The sequence below is a fragment of the Brachionichthys hirsutus genome, chromosome 19 (genome assembly GCF_040956055.1).
Source record: "Brachionichthys hirsutus isolate HB-005 chromosome 19, CSIRO-AGI_Bhir_v1, whole genome shotgun sequence".
Lineage (NCBI taxonomy): Eukaryota > Metazoa > Chordata > Actinopteri > Lophiiformes > Brachionichthyidae > Brachionichthys > Brachionichthys hirsutus.
Genome location: NC_090915.1, coordinates 7,478,254 through 7,502,255, shown reverse-complemented (window position 1 = coordinate 7,502,255; position 24,002 = coordinate 7,478,254). Strand labels below are relative to the sequence as shown.

Below are 24,002 nucleotides of genomic sequence, written 5' to 3'. Positions count from 1 at the left end.
GATCCAGAAGAGATCCTGGATTCTGAGTCAAACATCTCACAAAAAGAGCTGAAAAGCAGAATGGATATTGGATTCCTATTCCCCAGAAGAGCAAGAAAATAATCTGCTGGATGTGAATGGAAACAAAGTTTTTTGGCCACTGTATTCGGCTGCAGTGCAATCTGAAACAGGCTGAATTGGACAAACCAAAAAGGCTAATGCTATCTCCCGTTAAGAAGCAGCTAGTAGCAGGTAGCAGAAAAACTCAAAGAAGAAAATATCTTGAATCCAAGACAATTAATCAACGGCAGATAAGACCAACCGGCAGCAAACACAAGACGGTAAACAGCTATGTCTTTATAAACCTGCTGTGGAAACACCTAAAATCACACCAGCCATAAATGCTGCTGTGTTATGTGCTACATTTTGTCACTTTTGCCTGCATATTTAATAAATAGGCAGTTGTAAACCCCCCAGAGCAGATTTATGATAATCACATGCCGACCACATATAACGGTAGTATTCCCCACTCATCTCTCTCTCTCTTTCTCTCTCACACACACACACACGTATTAAAGCCATAACAAAAAGCAGCAGCTTGACTCGTAAAAGGATTTTTGCAATAATGCACATTGACAATGACTGTTCAGTTTTATTATGCATCTGCATGAATAATGTCCTTACAGCTGATTCATGGTCATGAGCAACCAATGGGAACACTGCCAGCTTCGGCTGTTGTTGGCCTGTGACATCACATTGAGCGTCGTTCATTTTATATTCATATATTACACTCATTCATTGGCTATAGGAAGCAGCTGATTTGCAGCACAAAGCATGCTGGGATACCTGGCGTGTTGCCTTTGTGACAAGAAAGCGATTCTCCCAGCAAGACATCCAGTCAAGCGCGTCCGACCAGGAAATACCACAGCAAGACGGAAGATGATTATACTGTAGTTGATAGTCTTAAACGGTTGACCTGAGCGGCCACGTTTATACAAAGCACGAGTCTGCGTAACGCCTGCTGAGGCTCCTTTGTGTTTTCTCAACCTCCTGTTTTTTGCTTTGCTCTTCCCTCCATGGCCAACGTGTCTTTTGTGTTAATCCACTATGAATGTCAGGCTACTCTCTTTTCATGCACGCCACCCACTCAGAGGAAGCATTAACACAACTAGCTGATCGTATTGTGTAGAGTAATGCAGATATGCGCCACTTGCCTCCCATTATGAGGACCAGCGGCAACAATCTGATTTCAAATGTTTTCTAACTATTCACACGAGCGACTTCCCTAGCGGCATCTTTGCTTGCTTTGACTGACCGCCAGCAGACGTCTGTACAAATTCATTATGAACGCCAGTAAAGTGAATCATTATCAAGAATGGCCATATTATCAGAACAGAGTTGCAGTAAATTCTTAATTTGTCTCTCATAACTGTTTGTTCAATATTTTGTGTCGTCGCTCGCTGACCGGCTGTCCTAAATGCAGACCTCAAAGAAAGCTGCCAGTATATTGTACACATGCGAGGACATTACTCATTCATTATGGAAAACAATGATGGCTAGTGTTCTAGTGCGCCCCCCCCCCCAAACAGCGTGGCGATGGGGGGAGCGTGAAGTCTCTATAGTCGAGATGCTCCGTCCATGGCTGTGTTTCCCCCAATTCTTCAATGCCGTGGCTCACAGCGAGTCACAAGGCCAGCCATCGATGACAATGGTTTGTTTGTGCGCAGGCTGAGTAATGGGTAGACTGTGTGACGTGAACGGATAAGATGGCACAAGGTGGGCACTTCAGCCATTCAGGGGGGGGGGGGGGGTAAATGTGAGTACACGCGCAAGCCTTTGGGTGTCTGCCTGTTATATCTGTTGGTGCAAGCAGACGTAGTTACATAAAGAAGTCCTCTCTATATTGTATATATCACATGGGTCAAAACAATTTAGGTGAATACCACAAGCATACAATCAAACATCATCACGATTTCATCATGACAGAGAAGTCTAAGGCTGAGCGCGGTGGGTCGCAGGCTTCCACGACGCACTGACATGATGCAATTAGTGGAATGGGCAAAGGAAATATATCTCATGCTGCACCAGATGCAGCAGCATAAAAAGCCATTAACCCAAATGGATCAGTAAAAGAAATGCTGTAAGGACAACAATCAGTGAAATGAAGACTATTTATGCTCCTACGCAGACGTGGTGTTGACTGAATGTCATATGAGGCTGCCAGATGGCCAGATGGGAAGGAATTACAAGATGAATAGTGGATTATTTTGCAGAAACATTATCCAGGAATCTAGACTTTATCTGCAATACAGTGGATCCTACTCGTTTCACCCTTTCAGGTTTTCTATTAGAAAAGCGGACCTCACCAAAATGAGCCAATTGTTGTCCTGTAAATGTTATTACTAACTGCCTGTATTATTATAACAGCAAACACTGTACAGGATGTGAGCGCATACGTCCATCCATGGATGTGTACAACACACACACACACAGTGCAGCCCAGCATCCTTGCTTCCACCTCCTTGTTGTCGTGTGACCGCTGTTATGTGTGTGTGTGTGTGTGTGTGTGGTGGGACACAAAGTTGTTCTGTTAGTCCCCCTCTAAAATGAGAGTAATAGAATTAAGGAACTATGTGGGTACCAGCCCAGATCAGAAAGGAGGCAACAACGGGATCATCTGACTCGATGTTTCCTTCATGTAGCGCCAAATGACAACTTAATCCATTCATTGTCTTGATTGTCCAAATCCGTGTCCCGGGTTTACGCTGGCGCCTGCCCCTGCTGAGGCCGGATGCACCCTGGATAAGTCGCCAGGCCTTATAGAGAGAGAAACAGCCACTCCCCATCATCAATTTAGAATGACCAGTTCACCTAAGTTGCATGTTTTTGGAGGTTGGAGGCCCCAGATGGAATCGACAAAAATACCTTCTTGATGTGAGACAACAACGCTACCCACTGCGCCACCGTGCTGGCCCAAAGGGTACCTTATTTCAGGTCAAATTTCATCTGTTGCCCTGTCGATGGCATCATGTCCCCCTCCTGTTGTTACATTTCTGGGGAAATATGGTTTAATGATGAGGATGTATGAAAGTCAGCAGAAGAGAACTAATTTAATTACTAATTAAATACTAATGTTTGTATTATTCACGGCAGCACAAATATTCATCGCTGTTTACTGCCTGAATAGTTCCTGAAACATCCCAAAAACAGAATCAAATGACCCTAAAAGGATTATGGGATAATGGCGTTTAGACTTTCCTCCTCTCCCTGCAGTGTACTCATATGTGGACGTGAAGACAGGCAAGAATCTTGAGGTAATGAGAGGACTGATCAGCTGATGAAAAATAAATGATAAGAACAAGATAAGACTTGTTGTTGATCTACCTTACTACGCTATGCTACTATGACATGTAGCTTATGCCACAAACGTAATCCGTTCAACACAACTCGTTTACGTTTTTAGTATTTCTGGTTGGATGGTTTTGGCCACATAACATTATCTTTCACTTCCAAACCGTCCTCTGTCGTCTTTCTGGTTATGAGACCTCTAGAGACAGAACTTGCATATTGCGTATTCATGTGTCCTCTTTATGTCAGTGCCTGTCTGACGGAAGCAATGCCTTACAGCCGTCCGTGCAGGGGCGACACTTTGTTCCAGTACCTGGCAAGGATTGGAGACCCAAAACAAACACGAAAGCTGAGCCAGCTGAATGGGAGCAAAGCTGAAAGAGCAACGGACGCACTCTCCTTTTCACTGGGCATTTCGTAACGTCTGCAGTCAAGGATCATTTTTCATGCTAATTTTCAGGGTCACTAACATAAATATGTGAGATTTGCGCAGCCAGTCTGTTCCTCCCTCTGCAGGAAATAAATGACTAATGGTAGATTAATCATTTTATTAAATAGGCTGCCGAGGGAACTAGGTTGGGTCCCTTGCTGTTACGGAGCAGAGTTTAATTGCCCAAGTGAGTGGTGTGCTCACCTACACGGTTTAAGATAGCTAAAAGTGCAAATGTGACGGCTGCTGTCATTTTCAAACCAAATGTCTCCCTGCTGTCCCTTGACATTACGTCACTCGGTGGAGTGGGATCTAGTATAGTGCTGTATAAAGGTCACTTGAGTGCTACTTTGTGAAATCAGACTAGGCTTTATTTATGTAATGTGTGTCCCACTGATTTAACAATTTATGTTGAGGTGATTTAACAAACACAATCAAAAGAAGAGCAGCGTCATTTCATCGGGTAAGCAGTCTATGTGTGTATGAGGGAAGGACGATACTAGTCGGTGTCTTTGTGAAGGCCCGTTGTGTAATCACGTGATTAACCTTTGTATTTCACCCTGGACACGAGTCATCCATCATTTTAAACACAAGGTCACCGGTGATCTGACATTTTTCATTATGTGTTAAAGGAAAACAGGTTTTCCAGTTTAAATATATATATATATACATGATAGTGCAGGTCTCAAGAGTGACTGGGGCTTTTGTCACAGTGAATGTGACCTTGGATTTGTTTATTCATGGTTGCCAAACTAGTTGAGAGCAAGATCGTAGCTGAACTGAATTGGGGGTGCAAAGCATGGACCGCGAGGCTATGTTTGCACTCAAAACATTTGTTGAGTGCACCCGCCTCTTCAGTTATTGCTCAGTATCTGACATGACCTGCATCTTCTGTTGCAATGACATCATGAGTTTAACCTTTGAACATGTGTGTTATCACCTTAAATACACCCCCTGTGGTTTCAAGAGACCATTATTGCTGTTTCTGGCTTGAACTCTACATAGAGAATGAGACAGAGGGCACGATTTCTAACGGCGACTTTGAAAATCTGAGTTTATATGTTGCGAAATGAAAAACGGAATTCCAACATGTAAGCCATTTTCTTGGGTGAGAAGTGTAAGTTCAAACCACGGCACAGTCTGTGAGGCTTACAGCCAGGTTTTCTGTAAAAGCCATCCACGAATCAGTGTAAGTATCAGTCTAGTATTCCTGATCTGTCTCGGTACCAGTGGTGCTCAAGAGATGAAAGCGTGGTGGAATTCAACTTGCATCTCTGCCTTGAATCACAGATGTCTGAGATGCCCGATGAAGGCTGCTGCCGGAGGAACTCACAGACACATCCAGCATTCTTTCTGTCTCACATGCTCGGAAAAGCACGTCTTTCTACCCTTGTGAAATGATCAGAGTGTTTACCCCTTCTCTTTTTTTTTTATTCAATCCAAATCTCCCCTTTCCTTCTCTTTCTTGCTTTCTTGCTGCATCAACCTCCGCCCCTCTGCCCTATCTGTCTCGAACCCCCCCCCCCCCCCCCCAGCTCCACGTTCCCTCCCTGCATTGGTGCTTTCTCTCTCTCTTTCTCTCTCTCATGCATGTAACACAAACATCCATGCGGCACACACACATGCTCTCCTGACGCTATGCAAACAGCCCCAGCCCCAGCGAAAAAAACGAAAATATGGTCAAGCAGGAAATCGGTCACAAATCATCTACTTGGGCTATGGTGGCATTCAGCTCGGACCCTCTTTCATCCTTATCAGCATTAACATTTAATATTCATAAACGCACAAATGAACCAAATTAATCTCAGCTCGGGATTAAAAATGAAAGACGATGTGAATTTCCCTTCCGAAGAAGAGCAGACAGCAAACTCCACTTTCAGGCCACAAATTGACCGCTCATCCAGAGCTTTACGGGATTCACACACCTCTCCCTGTAAATTCGCATTCAATGCAAAGTTGGAAGGGCTGAGCTCTTGATTGTGTGCGAGGATGATTCCCACCCTCTCATTTCCTGGCCTGGACAAAAGCACAGAGACATGGACACAAGACACACACACACATACGTACACAAACACATTTGGTGCATCCTTCACTTGTCCTACATGCAACGGCCACATGAATGAAGCGCTGCATTTAAGTTAAAAGCATCCCCTAAGAATCGGGGATGCTCAGGGGAGACGATGAGTCAAATTGCAAGCGGAGGATAACAGCGACCGCTGGCACAGAGCTGTCAGGGTGGAGGAGGGGACTGGACAGTCTCCCTGCCTTGGTGCCATCTCTGAACATCACCTTCCCCGTTTTATCAGAAAAACACCAGCTCCCAATGCCGAATACCCCTACTGACGAAGACCTTCTGTGCGGTCCAAAGCAGGTCAGCCTTTTGGTGATTGCAAAAAACCAACAACAACAACAGCAACAACGATTGTGTGTGTCTGTCTGAGAGTAGTCAGGCTTACCGTGTTCACAAGCTAGCATCCATTTACAAAGGATACTGCAGACAAGCCCTTGCAGAGAGAGAGAGAGAGAGAGAGAGAGAGAGAGAGAGAGAGAGAGAGAGAGAGAAAGAGAGAGAGACTGTGCAATCCAACCTCAGTGCTGCTGTTTCATTTTCACATCTTCCTCATACTCAACGGTTTAACACGCTCACGTACCTCTCTCTGTTTCAGCACCCCTCTTTCTCTTATTAATGTCTGTGTTCCATATCCTCTCTTGTTTGCTCCAGGCAGTTGAGACACTGCAGCGATGGGGGTGGAGGGCGTGTATATATGTGTGTGTGTGTGTGTGTGTGTTCTAGTGTGTCAGAGACGGAGAGGCAGGGAGAGGGAGTCCAGGACAGAAATGGAGGGAGGAGTCTGTTGGGATAGACAGAAGGGGGAAATGGTCAGGATTAAATCATGAGAGTGAGAGAAAGCGAGAGGGGAAAAAAACAGGATTTGGTAGCGGCAGCGTTCAGTCTATCTTTGTCATGCTGGGATTATAAAATATATATTGGTCGTTAAAGAATCTCAGCCCGATCAGCCAGGACGGTGGGATGAGGCAATGAGTCTGCTCCTTCGGGTTCTGTGTGCCTTCTGACAGACCAGCAGCAGGATTGGTTGAGATTTCATTGATGACTGAAAAAACATACAAGATAGAGAGAGAGGGAGGAGGAGGAGGAGGAGGAGGGGGGGAGAAATGACGACAAAGGAATGGGAGGGGGATTGGATGATGGTGTAATGTGCTGTTTCCGTGCCAACTGCTTCTGTGAAACTGGGACCACTTCCTTTATTGCTATTGGCTATTACGAAGAATTGATAGAGGCTCCAACAAATGAGGCTTCGTGCCACAGGGTGTGAACGGGTGGTTCATGCATTTCTGCCATTTTTTAGTAAGCTCACAGGGCATCACGATAAGGAAAGCTTTTTTGGCCAACTGCAGCATCAGAGGGCAAACATGCCTTGACTGTCGTGTTTGAAGCACTGGCGCATGATTCAAATTATCGCTTTGTCATTATGAATGCCGCCAGTGTGTAAAGGCTCCACCCCTTCTTCTGACACACACACACACACACTGTCCAGCGTGAAAAGATGCCCATATCAAGTTGCTCAGGGTGTGCAATGTGTAATTAATCAGCTGCTGGTGGACAACTTGCCTCTCCTCGACCTTCCATCCAGCCCTTTTAATCTGGTCTGGCAGGCAGGTGGTCTCTGGTCCCCGCTTCCTCCCCCCTGCCACTGCTTCCAATTGTCGCGACTCTTTATTCCATCACCCCGATCGATGTTTAACATTAATTACCATGATGCAATCCTTACTTATTCAACGTCGCAGACATAATTGATGTCTCGGTTTCGGCTTGCGGGCCGTAAACTGAACATCCCCAAGAAATGCATAAGAGAAACCAAAGACTTCATTGTAATTGCCACAAAAGCACGGAAACCCATACTAGAGTAATATGACTGGAAATCAATCACAATTAAATGTATTTTATCAAAAGAACACAATTTTAAGGCCTTTGAGACACGTTGAGGAGTAAACATGGCAGTGGCTGTTCAGACAAGACATCGCATGTAATCCTTTAACTATTCCAGCGTTCCAAATGTTCTTGGTAGCCATCTCACAGACGTTTATTGTCTCCCCCAATACGTTAAAAATGTTGTCTTTTGTCATCATATTATAATATACAAACATTTAGGCTGCCATTATTACAATCAGATGCAAGTTCCTGCTTGCAAAACTGTAGCCGTAAGACTAATGAAGCCAATAAAGAACAAAAGACCCCCCACCCCCACCCGTTAAGCAGCTCTACACTGGCTGCCTGTTAGTTGTGGAATTGATTTCAATATTTAACCATTAAAGCACAGCAGGGTTTGTCTCCCAGCCACGTGTAACAGACTTAACACTTGATGAGCTGCAGCACAGGCTGGTCCTCTGAGAGAACGTTGGGTGGGAACAGATGGGCTCCCGCAAGGTCCAGATAGAAAAGGTAAATCAGCAAAAGTATGCCTTTTTAATCACTTTAAATGAAATGCTTTTAATGAAATCCTGCAGTTTTTGTTCTAATTATTAACATAACGTATTTTTTTTTATGTGACTTTATCCCCTGTTTGCCGTCTCAGGATTTTCTCTACCAGTGCCTGATGACCTCCCGTCTCCTTCAGCAATGTTCTATCCCTTTCACTCTCCATATCCCTCACTATCCCTTTTGTCTCTCCCAGATTGTCTCTGTGCCTCTCCCAGCTTCCTGTCTCCCTAATCCTTAATCCTGTGGAAATCGGTCAGGCAGAACGAGCCAGCTTTGATCAGACTCTCATATCAAGCGCGCTAACAGTGTCAGCACACCCGGATCCCACAGAACCCTGGAGCCCAAAGGGAGAGCTTCAAATAGTCCCCCCCCCCCCCCGACTCAGCTTGAATGGAATGGGTATGAGAAACTGTCTCAGCTGCCGACTCCAGAATCAGTCTTTATCTTTGACTCTAAGAAACATTTGCAACATGAATTAGTACCAGTTATTTACGATGGCACATTTGCTCTTGGCCCTTTTATACGCATGAACTAAACTTGTTGTGGTGTAGCGACATTAGCGGTTGAGAGAAATCTATAATACAGAGATGGGAATGTTGGGTTTGCTTTTTGCAGGGGCGTCCTTGACAGCAAGCATGGAATCTGTGTCAGTGGATTTTATACTTCATTTTGTGATTCATGACCAGGATAATATTAATACCTGTCTGAGTGTGAGGAAAGTGGTTTATGTACAGTATTTCAAAGCTTCCTGCATTTTTAACACAAATACAATAACAAATCCACATCTGCTGAATACAGGAGATTTAGGTTTAGCAAACAAGACAAATAAAATAATGGCATATAAATGAAATTATTAAAATGAAATTAGTGAAGTTGATCTGTCTGAATGAAGTGTTGCAGAAAACACAGAACTCGGCATGTCTGCTTCTGCATCTTTGACAAAGTCGAGGAGGACATATAGTGGCCAAATCTCTGCACTGCACCATTTGGATATATGTTGGTTTTGTGGTTTTCATTTCATGACTTGTGCTTGTTGGTGTCCTTTATTTTTATTTGCCACCACCTCTCTGTCGCTGTCTGTCTGTTAGCAACATAACTCAAGAGTTACCGACAGATCTTGATGACATTTTCAGGATATATTAGTAATGTTACCAGGAACAGATGATTAGAAAATGGTTTTATTGTGAAAATGTATCCCGATTTCAACTGGATCTTTCTCCTCGGGTATTAAAGATAGACCTAGGGAATGTGGGACGACACATAGAACAAGGAGAGCCTGGAAATACTGAGGAAACAGAGAGGATGATCTGGCAGAGAGTCGGGTCCAAAGAGGCAGGAGCTGATTAGGTGAGATGTGGAACAGGTGCGTCTCATTCAGTTCAACGATGCCTCCGCGGCTGTGCAGGAGCAGAAATCAACCTGCAGCAAAAGTCGCCATAGCAACCCTCACAAATTGAGTTTTTCATGTTAAAAATATATATTTTGGTCCATTGCTGACATCATCAGAAAGCACACTGTATGTTTTCACAATCATACAGAAGAAATAAAATAATAATACAAAATCCTACCAGTTGGCTCAAAACTAAAATGACAAGTGCTGTTTTTTAATCTGGTGAAATTGTCTCCCTGGAATAAAGCTGCACATCTTGATATTATCTTAGATTCAGATGCAAACCTTACATCCTACAATACCAATGTGACAAAAGCATTGTTATTTCATCTTCAAAACAGCCGAGAGCCTTCAACATTCACAACTCTGCATCGTGACTATTAACCAGAAGCAATAGGAAAGAGCACATCGATCCAGTTTTACCTGCCCTGCACTGAGTCTCTGTTGCATCACCATCCCTCATGGTAAAGAAACATCTTATTCTTATTCCTTTGTTCACTGCTGCCTTTAAGATTGCTGAGATTATCTGATGCTGCTTTTGTCAATTATGGCCCAAAACTGTGGCACACACTACCTACGGGTATCAATGAAGCCAGTTTTACATGAAGTTTTTAAATGAAAAACTACAAAAGCACTGAGAGCGCAGCTCATTCCCCTCTTAACTGGATTTACACCGTCTTGGTATCTTTATTCACCAATTATGAAAAGTTACATTTTATGTGTATTTTTAAAAGATTTTTGAATCTGTAAATTTTTTCAATGTTAAGATTTTAGATATATTTTTTCCAGACTTCATTCTGGATCTGATCCAGATGAAATATGGCAGTAAGATAGAGATCCCCACCCTATATGACTGTGTCAAATTCCATAAACATTGGTCAATAATCAACCAATATATTGAGGAACAAATTATGACGCTCCATTGACTGCAATGTTAATTAATATTTAAAGGTGATCCAGAATCCAGGATCTCTTCTGGATCATCACCAAACTTTAAACATCTGTTCTTGGTAACATTCTCAACATTTCCTGAAAATTCCATCAAGGTCTGTCTGTAACGTTTTTGGTTTTGTTGCTAACAGACAAACAAACAGGCGAAAACATAACCTCCTTGGCGGAGGGAATTAAAAAATTATCGCTTTGCATGAGCATTTAATTATTACATGTATTACAATTTACAGAGATATGAAACTCATTTGGACTTTGCATGCACTTCTGTACTACAGTACTATTCATGAAAATAGTTACTTGTTTTTATTCTGTGTTATTCTTAACTACTACAGGAATATAATATAAATACATATTATATTCCTGTATATTTTCATTATTTATCGCAGGAATATTATTTTCTGTAAAGCACTTACTTTACTGTAATCGTTGTTATTACTACTGACATTGTTGTTTTTTTTGTTGATACAAGTATAAGGAATATCAGGAGTACTAGAATAACTAATGGACATAAAATCATCAAGGGCTCTACTCTGCCTAATGGTGACACAAAAAATGCTTCTTTACTTTTGAATACATCAAAATCAAAATTATTTGTGGCTTCTCTCGCCTTAATTGCCACTGTTATGCTTAGACGTCTCAACTTTTGCCACTTGTTCTAATTTCCCTGTCTGTTCTTTCTGGCAGTGTACACAGCTGAGGGCGGTTTGGCTGAGCTCCACCACAAGACACCTGGTGCTCATCGCCGCTGATTATCGCACTACTTAGCCCGTACCTGACGAACAGCCGTCCTCAGAGGCACATGTAGGCGTGGGAGGGAATGAGAAGGCAGACACGTTGGCAAAAAGCGCTTTGGAGATGGGGAGAGTGGAAAACGCACGTCCAGATCAGCAAAGGAGAGGCAAAGAGAATGATCTGGGAAATGGGTGTTCAGCAGTGGCAGGCGAGTTGGGATGGGGAGGAGAAGGGTCGGCCTAGGCAGCAGGGCGGGGGGGGGGGATAGTAAAACTGAGAATGAGGTTGGGACATTGTGTACTGAATGGATCATTGAGGATCTGGGTTGTGTGAGAGATGTGGGGAAGAGGAGTCGTCCTCAGAACGTGTTGCTGAAATGCAGGGAGAACAAAGACCAAAGGAAAGTGATGAGGGACAAACTGAGGCGATTGGGGGGTCCAGGGGTTCTGAATTTTTCTTTGAATCCCCACCAAATTGCAAAAACACACATCCGATCCTTAAATACATATTTGTTTATTTTTTTATATATATATATTTGGGGGGGGGGGGTGTTTACACAAAGAGCGACACATTCTTCACTGAGAAAGCAAACAAACAATCGCCCTATTTCACAGTGCTGTTGAGGATGTATTTCTCAACCCGCCCCCATAGATTCCCACCAAAATGTAATGCTTTCTAATCTGCCCCCCCCCCCCCCCCCCCAATAAATTTACAAAATCCCACTGGCAATCCAGCAAACAGAGAATCAAACAACGGTCACGAGGGGTTGATTTTTAAGAATCAATAAATTGTATGGATAGCGATGTAAACCGAAATTCAAAATACTTGTGAAGAGCCAAGATGTTTCTATTGTAGCGTGGTTCTAATATTAGCTAATATAATCAGTTTATGGTAATGAGAAACAAATCACCTTTATCGATTAAACCTTCAATTCACTTAATATCCATTAATCATGTTTACTAATCGACGTTATGTGAATATTAAAGGATGAAGGGGAAGCATAGTCAGTGCGCGCCCCCGTTTCAGTGCTCGTTCCACATGCAGAGCTCTACAGCAGGGCGAATTTGCGCGTTCCCGTGACTCTCGCCATTGAAAACAAAGCTAAGCGTCTTCCATAACAGCTCGGGGCTGCCGACTTGAGGAACGCCGGGATTTATTTCGGACACAGCGCGCTGAATATGGATTTGCTGTGGGTGTAGCATCGTTGAAGACCGAGCCTTCTCGGTTTGGGGGGGGGGGGGTGACGGCAGGACAACAGCGAAACCGATGAGAATAACATCAGTGGGGCTTTTCTTTTTTCTTTTTTTTCTTTCTCGGGGTGCTTTGTCTCGTCCACCGAACGATAGCGAGTACCATTCCCGTTTCAGTCGCACGATATTCAGCTAGTGATCGCTAGCTGCTGCCAGGATGCATCATGTTGTCACCTAGAAGTAGCTGCTAGGGCGTCGGATTGTGAGGGGATAAGCAGAAAAGCTCTCCGTGGTCACAGCGGGCTGTCGCCGGGACGTGAATCCGTGCTAGCCGCAGCGGAACGCGCTGTTTTCGGCGATATGGCGGAGCAGGGCTACTCGTCTTGGTGAGTGCGCACTGGCATCGCGGTGCCCACGGTAGCCGTCTAATGCTAGCTGCTGCTGCTGCTGCTACTCTCTCTCATAGGTTACTAAGCTAATGAATTGTACTTCGGTCAAATGGTGGTTTTGCTTTACTGTTAATTTCTACGTATTAACTGCCGTCTAGGGGGAAAAAAAGGTCAAATGTCTCATTCAAATATTTATTCCTACAGTTGTGACATTGCTAACGGCTAACCCGAGCTGGCTGGTTAGCTAGCGGCGGCTATCCAGCTCCTCTCCTCCGTCAGAACTCGTTCGCAGTGAGCGAGTGCTGAAATTCAGATTTAAAATTAAATTCAGGTTAGACATCTTGTTCACGTGCACGGAAATGTGTAAAATACTAAGCTAAAGAGCTAGCTGCCGGACGGGTTGCTAAGCTGATTATGCTAGCAAGTCAGTGAATGACAGACATTCTCGCCGATGATATTTTTTAAATGGTTGCTTTTCGAATATCGTAATTTAGCTCGTTGATCTCAACAGTGTCGATCAGATCAGGGTGACGTTCGCTGCCTCGCCGAGTTCGCGTTGGATCGATTGTGTATGGCCGCCATAACAACAAAGGATCTGCCGTTGAACTCTGCTGTCGCAGTCATGCCCCGAAATTCAAGTTTCAGGGTGAATTTATTGATTGCGACATGTCGTCGGATATGACAACCCCGAATTTAGATTGGTGCGTTTTACAGCGTGGAGGTCACGTGACCCCCGTATCATTATGTGATCGATTGGGGGGGGGGGGGGGGGGGTTACGCTGTTGACGTTGTGACTGCAATGATTTGCCTGCATGAATTGGAAATAAACCTGACTTTTGTTGAGGCCTAGCTAATTTCATGCCAGCGTTTTGGGCTCGGGGGTTGTAATCATTTTGTATTTTTAGGACAGCATCCTGTTGGGAAAGAATAGTCCAGAGATCTGCAATAGCCTTCCTCCCTCACTGGGTTGCAAACATACATGTCGTCTCATAAATTTGTTGTTTAATCGGTGCATTTATTCTGACAACCATTGTTTTTGAAAATGTGGATTGACTTAATTGTGTTTCGGTTTGTTTTTAGGCAGTTTTCCTTTTTTTTTTTTTTTTCTTGAGTCTTATTGTGGGGTTTGCTGGCCAGCACCTAAAACACACAGGTCATGGGTGTAATGGTTAAAGATGGAATTGTGTAAATTAGTTTATAGGCAGCAACAAGTGGTGAATCTTGTCATAAATGCTGCTGTGTGTTTAATAAACTAAAGGGCTTAGTACTCAATTTAACACTGATGGGTTTTTTTTTTTTTGTAAACGTCTTTATGCTTCTTTATATTGATGGGTTTTTGTGACAAAAGACTCGAGACTCAAAAGACTTTATTGGCAGACATGTTTGCATCTAGAATACGTCTCTGTATTTCCTGTATAACAAGTGAGCTTAATTTGTCTAATCACATTCATATTGGGACCTCTCCATTTAGACCTCATATTGATAAGTATATTGTGGGATTGCATCAGTTAGTGGTTTTGTCACGACCCTGTCGTCAGCGATCAAAGACCGGAATGTATTCTATAGTGACTGCAATTTAGAAGAACACATCTTTTTAAAGCTGTGCCTTTTTACATTTTTTTTTTTTTTCATGCCTCTTTTTTAGTCTTAGCAGCAGCAGGTTGACTTGGAGACGCTTCCTCATTTTCAGTTCTTCGAAGCTCATCAAATACGTGCTTGCGTGAGCGCGAACTTTTCAACCAGCACATTTTATGCGACAGTTATAGAGCGGTGCTTCCTGACCTTTATGCCGTGATGCACACGCATCCGTATTAGAACAGCGCTTATCGTTTCACACAGTGATGCAATGAAATTATGTATTTCATGTGTTAATTTTCCATCCAGACTTGTTAAATTCCTCTTCTCTGGGTATGTCTCACTGCGTCTGCTGGTTGCCGTCATGCGAAATATTTTAATTAGCCTAGAGGGAACCAAAGATTGCAGAATTGTGCAAGTTTGTGCTTTTTCTTGTAACTGTTATTTAAAACCTTCACTTCATTGTTGTTGCCGTGTGCCTTTCGTTCTGGTTTTCCATCCCAGTTGTATGCAAAAGGTTCCTGTTTGTGTTAACTTCAAGGCTGGTGGAAAGAGTTTATAGCAAATGTCCCGAAACCGTTACAATCTGTCTGAGAGACGGGAAGTTTTGGACACCGAGAGTGGGTGCAAGATGGTTGATAAAAGCACTCCATCCGTGTCAGCAGTAAAGGAAGATAATCCCGCGACGTGTTGTGGTCAAGATGTGCCTCTGCTTTCAGAGTGGTGCAGTAATGGTGCGTTTTAAGGCTGCCAGGCATCTCTCAACACAATCTTCATGTGTTGTTTGCAGTTATAACCATTTACTGGGAGTGTTTTTGAATTTATGTTTTAGGAGACTTTGATGCAGATGGTATAAATTGCTTTTCGATGACCGAAGCAGCAGACGACACTTTAGCTTCAGCTTGCTTCGTGACCTCTGACTCTTGGATTAGTTTGATGAGGCCACAATAGAAAAAAGTCAAACAGCTTTGAATTTAATGAGTGGAATAAATCCCTGGTGTGAACACTGGGGATTTTACTTGGGGCGGCTGTGGCTAGTTGATTAGAGCAGGTCGTCCAGTGATCAGCAAATCGGTGGTTCAAATCCCAGCTCTGACTGTCTGCAAATCACATTATGGACCGTAAAGGATGCAAACATTGCATAAGAGAAGACAGATAATAAATACAGATAAATAAATGGTATTTCCTGATTAAAGAACTCCATACATTAGATTCTGTTAAAGTAAATAATGCCAGGACTCTTGGATGACATACTTTTATTATGGCTATTTTGGTTCCATGTGTTCACTCTAGTTGGGCTTCATTTATAACTTTCTGCATAGTCATTATTACATATCTTAACCAGGCCAAAACTCCTCATTGTTTCCTTGTGGCCTGGACCTTTAGTGGTCAAGTCATGCATGCAACTGGCTTGATGGAGGACGGTATTGGAATTGTGTTGTTGAAAACCGAGTCTGTCAGCGAACAAGGCCGTCTTATGGCGTTGTGGGCTGCCATCCAGCCCTCAACAGTCCGGGATTGTGTTTAGTTTTTAAATGTTCCATTCATCTATCTCACCCATGTTCTACCGGCTTCTGTGCACGGAATTCGGCCGAAGCGGTCCGACACCAGAATATGAATTAGCTCTGTGGCAGATGAAACTGGCCTTCTAGGTATGTATTGCAGTGACATCATCAGTGACCGTATGCAGTAGAACAAGATCACTTCATAATTAGTAACTGAACGCCCGAGGCCGAACTACTGGCGTTCTTCGTGCTGCAACGGCCGGCTGCTGACAAATGGTTTAAACTGTTAGACTTCGGGTCAGGTGCAACTCTCTGAAATTATTCAAGATTCTTTATTGTCATTATGCGAACAAATATGTGCATTTGCAAAGATAATGGTGACTGTATTTGTTAGCTGTTAAGCAGAGGGTTACACGGGGGGGGGGGCAAATGTGCGTGGTGCAGTATTGTCTGGGTGTCCCGTTTCCACAGTGAGCTACGTGTTACCCCTCCCCACAGACACTCTGAACTCATTCCTATCCTGCTGAGTGAAAGAAAGAGAATGCTTGCTTTCTTCCGCCTCTGCATTACGATAAAAGCTACGCGTTTCTGTGACACTTGGGGACAGAATGGAAGATGATTTGTCACGCTCTGGCTTTTATGCGGGTCTTGCTCTCTCTGTCAGTGTTTAGTAGAACCAGTAACCCGGATCAGAAACGGCGATCATCGCCTGCCAGAACAAACGGCCTCATTTTTGTATTACCTATTTCGTACATTGTTAGATCATTAGAATTAATCGATTTTATGCATCTTATCTAAATTTTACTGTTTTTGTACCCAGAATCAGGAAAACGTACAATTTTCTTTTTTTTTTGCTGGCAATCACCATAAATATTCTTCAGTGTGATGCGATGTGTTTGGCATCCTTTAACTGTGCTGACATCAAATGAAGCACTTGGTATTTGTAGGACACGTTGCTGTCGCTGTTTTTCATCCATTTCCCGGCGCTACATCGACCAACGCCTCAATCATTTGAGAGAACTGGAGGCTGCAGCTTCCGATGGCAACAGGCGTTCAAAATATAGACGGAGAGTTTGATGTGCGCTCATCCTGTGTGATTGTTGACCTGGAAAGCTAGCCAGCCTTGGTGAAACTGGTGCGCTGAACAAAGACAAATCCATATCAACCATGCAAGGGGGGGGGGGGGGGGCACATTGAAGCACTAATACTAAAAATCACTGTCTCATCGTCAAAGATTTAAATGTATTTATCTGTTCATTTTATCTCGATGACAAACTGATGATACATACCGATAATTGAGTCTGATGTGGAATCATTTATAATCACTTTTTAATTTACTCTGATGCAACAAAATGTGAGTAAATGCAATGTATGATGAGACGCTCAGATGAAATGATGCATCAAGTCGCACGGTGGCGCAGTGGTTAGTGCTCTCACCTCACAGCATGAAGGTGCTGGGTTCAAGTCCTATCTGTGAGGAGTTTGCAAGTTCTCTCCGTGTCCGTGTGGGTTTTCTCCTGTTTCCTCCCACCTCCAAAAACATGCAATTTAGGTCAATTGGGTGCCCCAAATTGTCCGTAGCGTGCGAGTGTGTGCGCGAGTGGTTGTTTGTCTCTGTCTGGCCTGGCGATGCATTCGGGGTGTACGCCTCAGCCTCTCGCCCATAGCAAGCTGGGATAGGCTCCACCAACCTCTGTGACCCGCAAAGTGGAAAAAGCGATAGAAAATGAAAGAAATTTGCAAAATGGGGATTTCAGACAGTTATTGCATTGCTAGTGTTCATGCTCGGTGAATTTGACAGGACACAGGTCAGGGTGGGGGTCAAATCTATGTGTTAACAGGAGGCGGGCGCTTCACAATGTCAGCCTTGTCTTTACAACAGCGCTGCGTTATGATGCTGCATGTCTCGTCCGCGCCGTGCTAAGGCTCAGATCGTTCGTACGAGAGAAACGTGCTCAGAAACGGCGTCAGGCTGCACATTAGAACCCAGCTGGTACTCTGTTTTACTTTGTTCGGTAAAAAATAGACCGTTACTTGCTGGAATGTCTTGCATGAGACAACGTGGGTTGTGTTTTTAGTTGGTAATGAAGTATTAATTTCAGAATACTCTACTATTTAATGCTCATTTGTTACGGTAAATCTATGATTGAGGAGAGGATCTTCATGGTTTTAATTAACCTGCTCCTCCCATTATATTGAATAATAAACCGGTATGTATTAAATAATATATCGGTATACACTCTGTTTGACTTAAGGGTCCCATAAAAGGAAGAGGTAGCGTTCTTTTTGTTTTTAAAGTTTCTTTACTTTACCGTCGTGCATGTGATGTATAGTGTTGACTGGTCTTTTACAGAGTAGAAAATGGTTCTGATGAATCAGTGTTATGGTAATCAAAAACATGGCTCTCCTGGAATCTGGTTTCCGTTCAGCGAAAGCGACGCGCAGTTTATGTTTTACTCTTTACTCCGACGACTGCGTTCATGTTACTCTTCCTCTCTCCCTTCTCTTCAGGGCGTACTCCCTAGTTGACTCCAGCCAGGTGTCCACCTTCCTCATCTCCATCCTTCTCATCGTCTATGGCAGCTTCAGGTGAGGGTCAACAAATCCTCTCCTCGGCTGTCAGCACGGTGGCGGACAATGACACGGACAGGGACGTGTGCTGCAAAAGCACCTTAAGTCTCCCTAGCGTCAAATATAGTGCTCTCACTTTGGGATTCAGACTGCCAGAGTAAGTGGTAAAACACTTGTTGCAGTACTTTTTGGGTCTTTTGCAGTACAAGTCAGCTGTGCTGTGGTCCCAAACCCCTGCAGTAAACGTGTCAAATGTCCTCCAGCAAGTTGCATATCAATGGAGTCACCAGTGGGGGGAGTCCATCAGCCTCTGCTCGCTGCCATCTTCCATTGTTTCTTCATGCAGGTCATTAAATATGGATTGTGAGAACCAGGAGAAGGATAAAGACGGTAACCCCGTGCCCGGGACTTTCAACGGCAACACAAACAACAGTGAGTGTGACACCGATGGGTTGAATATACACACACACACACTCTGTGTTCTACGACTGATCACTCTGTTTTCATCTTGCAGGTATTCAAACAATAGACTCCACACAGGCCCTGTTTCTGCCCATAGGCGCCTCCGTGTCCCTGCTAGTCATGTTCTTCTTCTTTGACTCTGTACAGGTGGTCTTCACCATCTGCACTGCAGGTGAGTACCGCCGTTAAACACAATCTGCACGTCTGTGGAATTCCTCTTTTAATAAGACTTTCACATTCCCCTTCAATAGTCCCACACGCAGGGGAAGGTCTCGAGCCTGTCTTCATTATTGAAACTGTGGAGGCCCCTAAACGCCCCATTAAGCTTCCATCGAACGATTGGAACGAGTCGGTCTCACATCTGCGCTTTGCTCTCCTCCCCAGTTCTCGCAACAATCGCATTTGCGTTCCTCTTGTTGCCGATGTGCCAGTATCTGACCAAGCCCTGCTCCCCACAGAACAAGTAAGAGCTTTCATTTCTGTGTGTCACCGCTCCAAGCTGTTTTGTACATCTTTACACAAAGCTATGTAATTAATCACATCCATAAGTCAAGTTCTCGATTAATTAGGTGATTTACACGATGACTATTGTCTCATTTGGGTGAACCTTTCTCTTACTGCACCACGATGATTCCGTAATGAGATGCTCCTGACGGTGTTCTTAGAATTTTAACATTTTCCATACACACACACACTGTGATTAACAAGTAAGAAAGCCTGGAGAGTTGAACTGTGTTCCTGTTTGTTGTTTTCAGGACAGATTTTACTTCATTTAAAACACCAAAAGCACCTAATTGGAGCTTAATCACGCCGTCTGTTTTATGCCACTGCAAAAAAAATAATAATAAACAGGATAGGTGAATCCGATTTCAGCAGTTGCATCTACTGGTACGTCGGTGATTCACCAACCAGCAGATTCTGATACAAACATTTCTGTGGGAGTCGTAAAAAAAAAGGAACCGAGCAAACCTCCCTCTATAAGACAGCAGAGACCTATTTTATTAAAATCGAGCTAAGAGGCGCTGAATCCAAACACACATGATGTCAGCCAGTGGTGGTGTGTGTGTGTGGGGGGGGTGACCTTCAGAAGCTACGTGTTGCTATGCATTTGTAATGCAGCCATCACCCTAAACAATCTACACAAACCAGTGCTTGTGAGCTCCCACAGTACAAAAACGTTCACGCTACCTTAGAGGCAAACGAATATGAGTCATCGCTGATGTCTTCCTGGCGATCAGGCGAAGGGAGAAAATGCTGGAGCGGTTCCCTCACCCGCGATGCTGTACTCCAAAAGCATCCATCGGCTGCTCAATGCTCGGGTTTATTAAAAGGTGTTTATTTACACTGAATCCAATGTTTATCTGATGGTTACCCTGCGAGTCCGGTCTAACAGGAATACACCTAGTAATGTTCTGTAGCCGAGAGAAACACCCAAAGACTATACCAGCTGTTTGTTTGCTTCTACAACTAGCATTTGAGCTAGCAATAGCTAGCTATCCTGAGACGTGAATCAAGCGCTTCCATGACATTCTAGGAGGGTTCGTGCTTCATCATCTTCACAGACTCCCCCGCCCGCCCTGCTCTCTCACCCGCGCAGATCAGTGCTCTCTCACCCGACTTGTCTTACACCATGTTTCATGGTGAACTAGTCAGCCTGTGAACGCTCGCCCGGTCGTGTCTTGATTTCTTGCACGCCCGTTTGGTCTCATTGCAGGATTTCCTTCGGCTGCTGTGGGCGTTTCACTCTGGCCGAGCTCCTCTCCTTCTCCCTGTCCGTCATGTTGGTGCTGATCTGGGTGCTGACTGGACACTGGCTTCTCATGGACGGTGCGCCGCCGCCGCGACTCTCTTGTTCATATGCGTTTTGTGTGTGGCGGCATTGAATAATGAGTTTAGGCCACCATGAATGAACGACAAAACTGTCGGCCTCAGAACAACGTCTGCCTCCTTGGAATGATCTAGATCAGGGGTGCGCAATACGTCGATCGAGAATGTAATGTGGGTCAATCGCATCACTGTGCCGCCCATAGATCGCTCTTCAGAGTCCAGATGTTTTATTTATTGATACACCGGAGAATACTTTGGATGCTTCAACACGACCAAGAGGCAGTTTTCTTCCTGCAGTACTCTTCATCAGATACTCGGAGTAATGAAACTTAAACTAAAGAACTAACGGCGTTGCACCGGAGCCCGGTGTCGCTCGGCTCCTCTCTGCCGCTAACTCTAGTACAGATGCAACTTCCCCTTGCACTACAAAATAAGAGCGCACATTTCAAAATAAACGTCAGGCAGCTGCGCTGCATTTACACTGCCAGTCTACCATCGCAATACCAAAGAAGGGGAAATGTGGGGCGACATTTTCGGACTGTTCATGGAAAACACGACACCGACTTTCCGCCGAAAAGCGAGCTGAGAAAAAGAGGTTGATGAATTAAAAATCCTAGTTGTCCGGACGGCAGTCATTTTTCACACAACATACTTCAAAAGCGAAAGCCGCCACCGAGGCATCGTTCCGGGTGTGTTGCGTCATCATTAATAACAAGAAGTCCTTCCAATATATGGAATAATTAAATTGTGTTGTGCAATATTTTACGGTTGCGCAGGGTACATCAGCATACATTGTAAATAAAGAATCTTCGATAAATTTGAAAATACTTCTATGTTTCGCATTTTTTTAGTGTAGATCTTTGACTTGATCATTTTATTAGTAGCTCGCATGCTGAAAAAGTGTGAGCGCCCCTGATCTATCTAGATAGTAAGTCATGTTTCTCCTCCCTGCAGCGTTAGCCATGGGTTTGTGCGTTGCCATGATTGCCTTTGTGCGGCTTCCCAGTCTAAAGGTGTCCTGCCTGCTGCTGTCAGGACTGCTCATCTACGACGTGTTCTGGGTAAGACGTCTCCCTTTTCAGAACTTCCCCTCCATCAGAGCCACTGCCGGAAGAAAAGGGAAGAGATCTCTTCATGTTGTTATCGTATATCGTAACTCCTCCTCTTCTCCTGCAGGTGTTCTTCTCAGCCTACATCTTTAATAGTAATGTGATGGTCAAGGTTGCGACACAACCCGCTGAAAATCCCATAGACGTTCTGTCCAGGAAGCTCCACTTGGGGCCTGGCATGGGCCGCGACGTGCCCCGGCTCTCCTTGCCTGGCAAACTGGTCTTTCCCAGGTAATAACTTCACCTTGGCGAGGAAATAAAAGTCCCTCTGCTATTGCTCAGTCGCTGCTCTATATTTGTATGAACGTCATCTCCATGTCTGCTCTGAAGGCTCTTAATGGTTGTGTTGGTTTATTTATTGGTTATTTGTGGTCAGCAGAGGAGGAAAAATTATTGGTAATCTCATAATTATTCCTGTAGTGCCACAAGCAACTCAAGAACTCCGCTTGTTCCCCTTTCCTGCTTCCATATCCTTCTCACGATCCCGGCTTGATCAGGGGACCTTAAAGCGGAGGCGCTCGGGTATTCGCTCAACTGGTGACCTTTTATCTGAGTATCCTTAGTTCATCTCCTTTTAAGCCTCGGTTCTGGGTCGGTAACTCAGAAACGTGGGTCCGCACAGAAGGGGGTCACATTTCTTAATTCACTACAATCGATCAGTCCTCTCCCCTCAGCAGCGATCGGAACAGCGTGAGGAAATGAGCTGGAGACGCAGATCCTTGATGAGGCCTAGGGACAGAGTGTTGGGATTAATGCTTGCTATGTCAACCTGGGCTATCCTTCAGTTTCAGGGTCATATTTATATCGAATGCATCCTGTCAATGCTCTTTTTGTTACGTGTTGCTATCTCATCAGCTTGCACTTTAAGACACATTAAAATAAGAATAAAGTTGTTTTTCCTTTTTATTTATTTTTTTAACCTGTCCAATATAATTTTCTTTTCCTCTCAGGAACACTGTCATGGCTCTAAATCTTTGTTCAGGGGGCTGCGTTTGTGTGCATAAGGAAATACGGAAATAACGCCATTTTGTTGCTTTGGACCTTCTCGTTCGTGCAATCCTTCCACCCTGAGTACATTTTTTTTCTTCTTTCGCCTGTGCACAGCTCCACGGGAAGTCACTTCTCGATGCTGGGAATAGGAGACATCGTGATGCCGGGGCTGCTCTTGTGCTTTGTCCTGCGCTACGACAACTACAAGAAGCAGGCGGCTGGAGAAGTCCCGGGGCCTGGGAGCGCGCCCGGACGCATGCAGCGCGTCTCCTATTTCCACTGCACTCTGATCGGATACTTTGTGGGTGAGTGGGCCAGTCGGTGGAAGAACAAGGTTTCGTTGCTGTCACTGATTGTAATGCGATGGACGCTGGTGCGACTGTCATCAGGTCTGCTGACCGCCACCGTGGCCTCCAGGATTCATCGCGCCGCTCAGCCCGCTCTGCTCTACTTGGTACCCTTCACCCTGCTGCCTCTGCTCACGATGGCCTACCTGAAGGTACGGCTGACGGACATAATTTGCGGATCCTTTTCTAGTAATGGTGGCGCTGGAGTTGGTTCTAACGTGAGACTCCTTTGATTGATGTCCGTGGTCCGCAGGGGGATTTGCGGCGCATGTGGTCAGAGCCCTTTCACACTAAGACCAGCAGCTCCCGCTTCCTGGAGGTATGATGCACCCTGGGATGAACGACCAGCACCGGGGAGGACTGTGGACCCTTCGCCTCGATTAGAGGGAAGGAGAGAGGGCGCGGCTCGCAGTGAGACCATGTCGTCGTCACGTGTTCATGCTTTCTGCCAATCCTCTGTGAAAACCCTCGGAAGGACGCCAGTGTGTGGATCACCACGCCCCAACACAACTCATCTTTGGTCCCTCCATCCTCACCGCTTTATCTCCGTTTCCTCTCTTCGGTCTATTTCCTCTTCATTACACCGCATCCTGTCGATGCTCTTTCCACTCTACCCTGCCCTTTGTCTGGTTTTGTTTCTTTTCCGCTCTTCTGTAGTTGGTGTCGTTTGCCGCTTCCCATTCCAGACGTCAGACGTCTCTTCTCT

General features: G+C 44.6%; 1 protein-coding gene across 1 annotated transcript; it reads left to right on the top strand.

The window, feature by feature from the left end:
- Positions 1 to 12,881: 12,881 nt before the first annotated feature.
- On the top strand, positions 12,882 to 23,682 carry sppl3 (signal peptide peptidase 3). Its single transcript, XM_068753045.1, has 11 exons — positions 12,882 to 12,907; positions 18,502 to 18,579; positions 18,908 to 18,993; positions 19,076 to 19,195; positions 19,408 to 19,486; positions 20,738 to 20,850; positions 21,805 to 21,911; positions 22,027 to 22,190; positions 23,064 to 23,254; positions 23,339 to 23,448; positions 23,550 to 23,682. The coding sequence occupies exons 1-11, from the start codon at positions 12,882 to 12,884 to the stop codon at positions 23,619 to 23,621; spliced, it is 1,146 nt and encodes a 381-aa protein (XP_068609146.1). The 3' UTR covers positions 23,622 to 23,682.
- The last annotated feature ends 320 nt before the right edge of the window (positions 23,683 to 24,002 follow it).

Coding starts and splice junctions, on each gene's coding strand:
- sppl3 (XM_068753045.1), top strand. CDS start 12,882: ATGGCGGAGCAGGGCTACTCGTCTTG. Junction 21,912..22,026: donor TCATCTACGACGTGTTCTGG/GTAAGACGTCTC, acceptor CTTCTCCTGCAG/GTGTTCTTCTCAGCCTACAT. Junction 23,255..23,338: donor TCTGATCGGATACTTTGTGG/GTGAGTGGGCCA, acceptor GACTGTCATCAG/GTCTGCTGACCGCCACCGTG.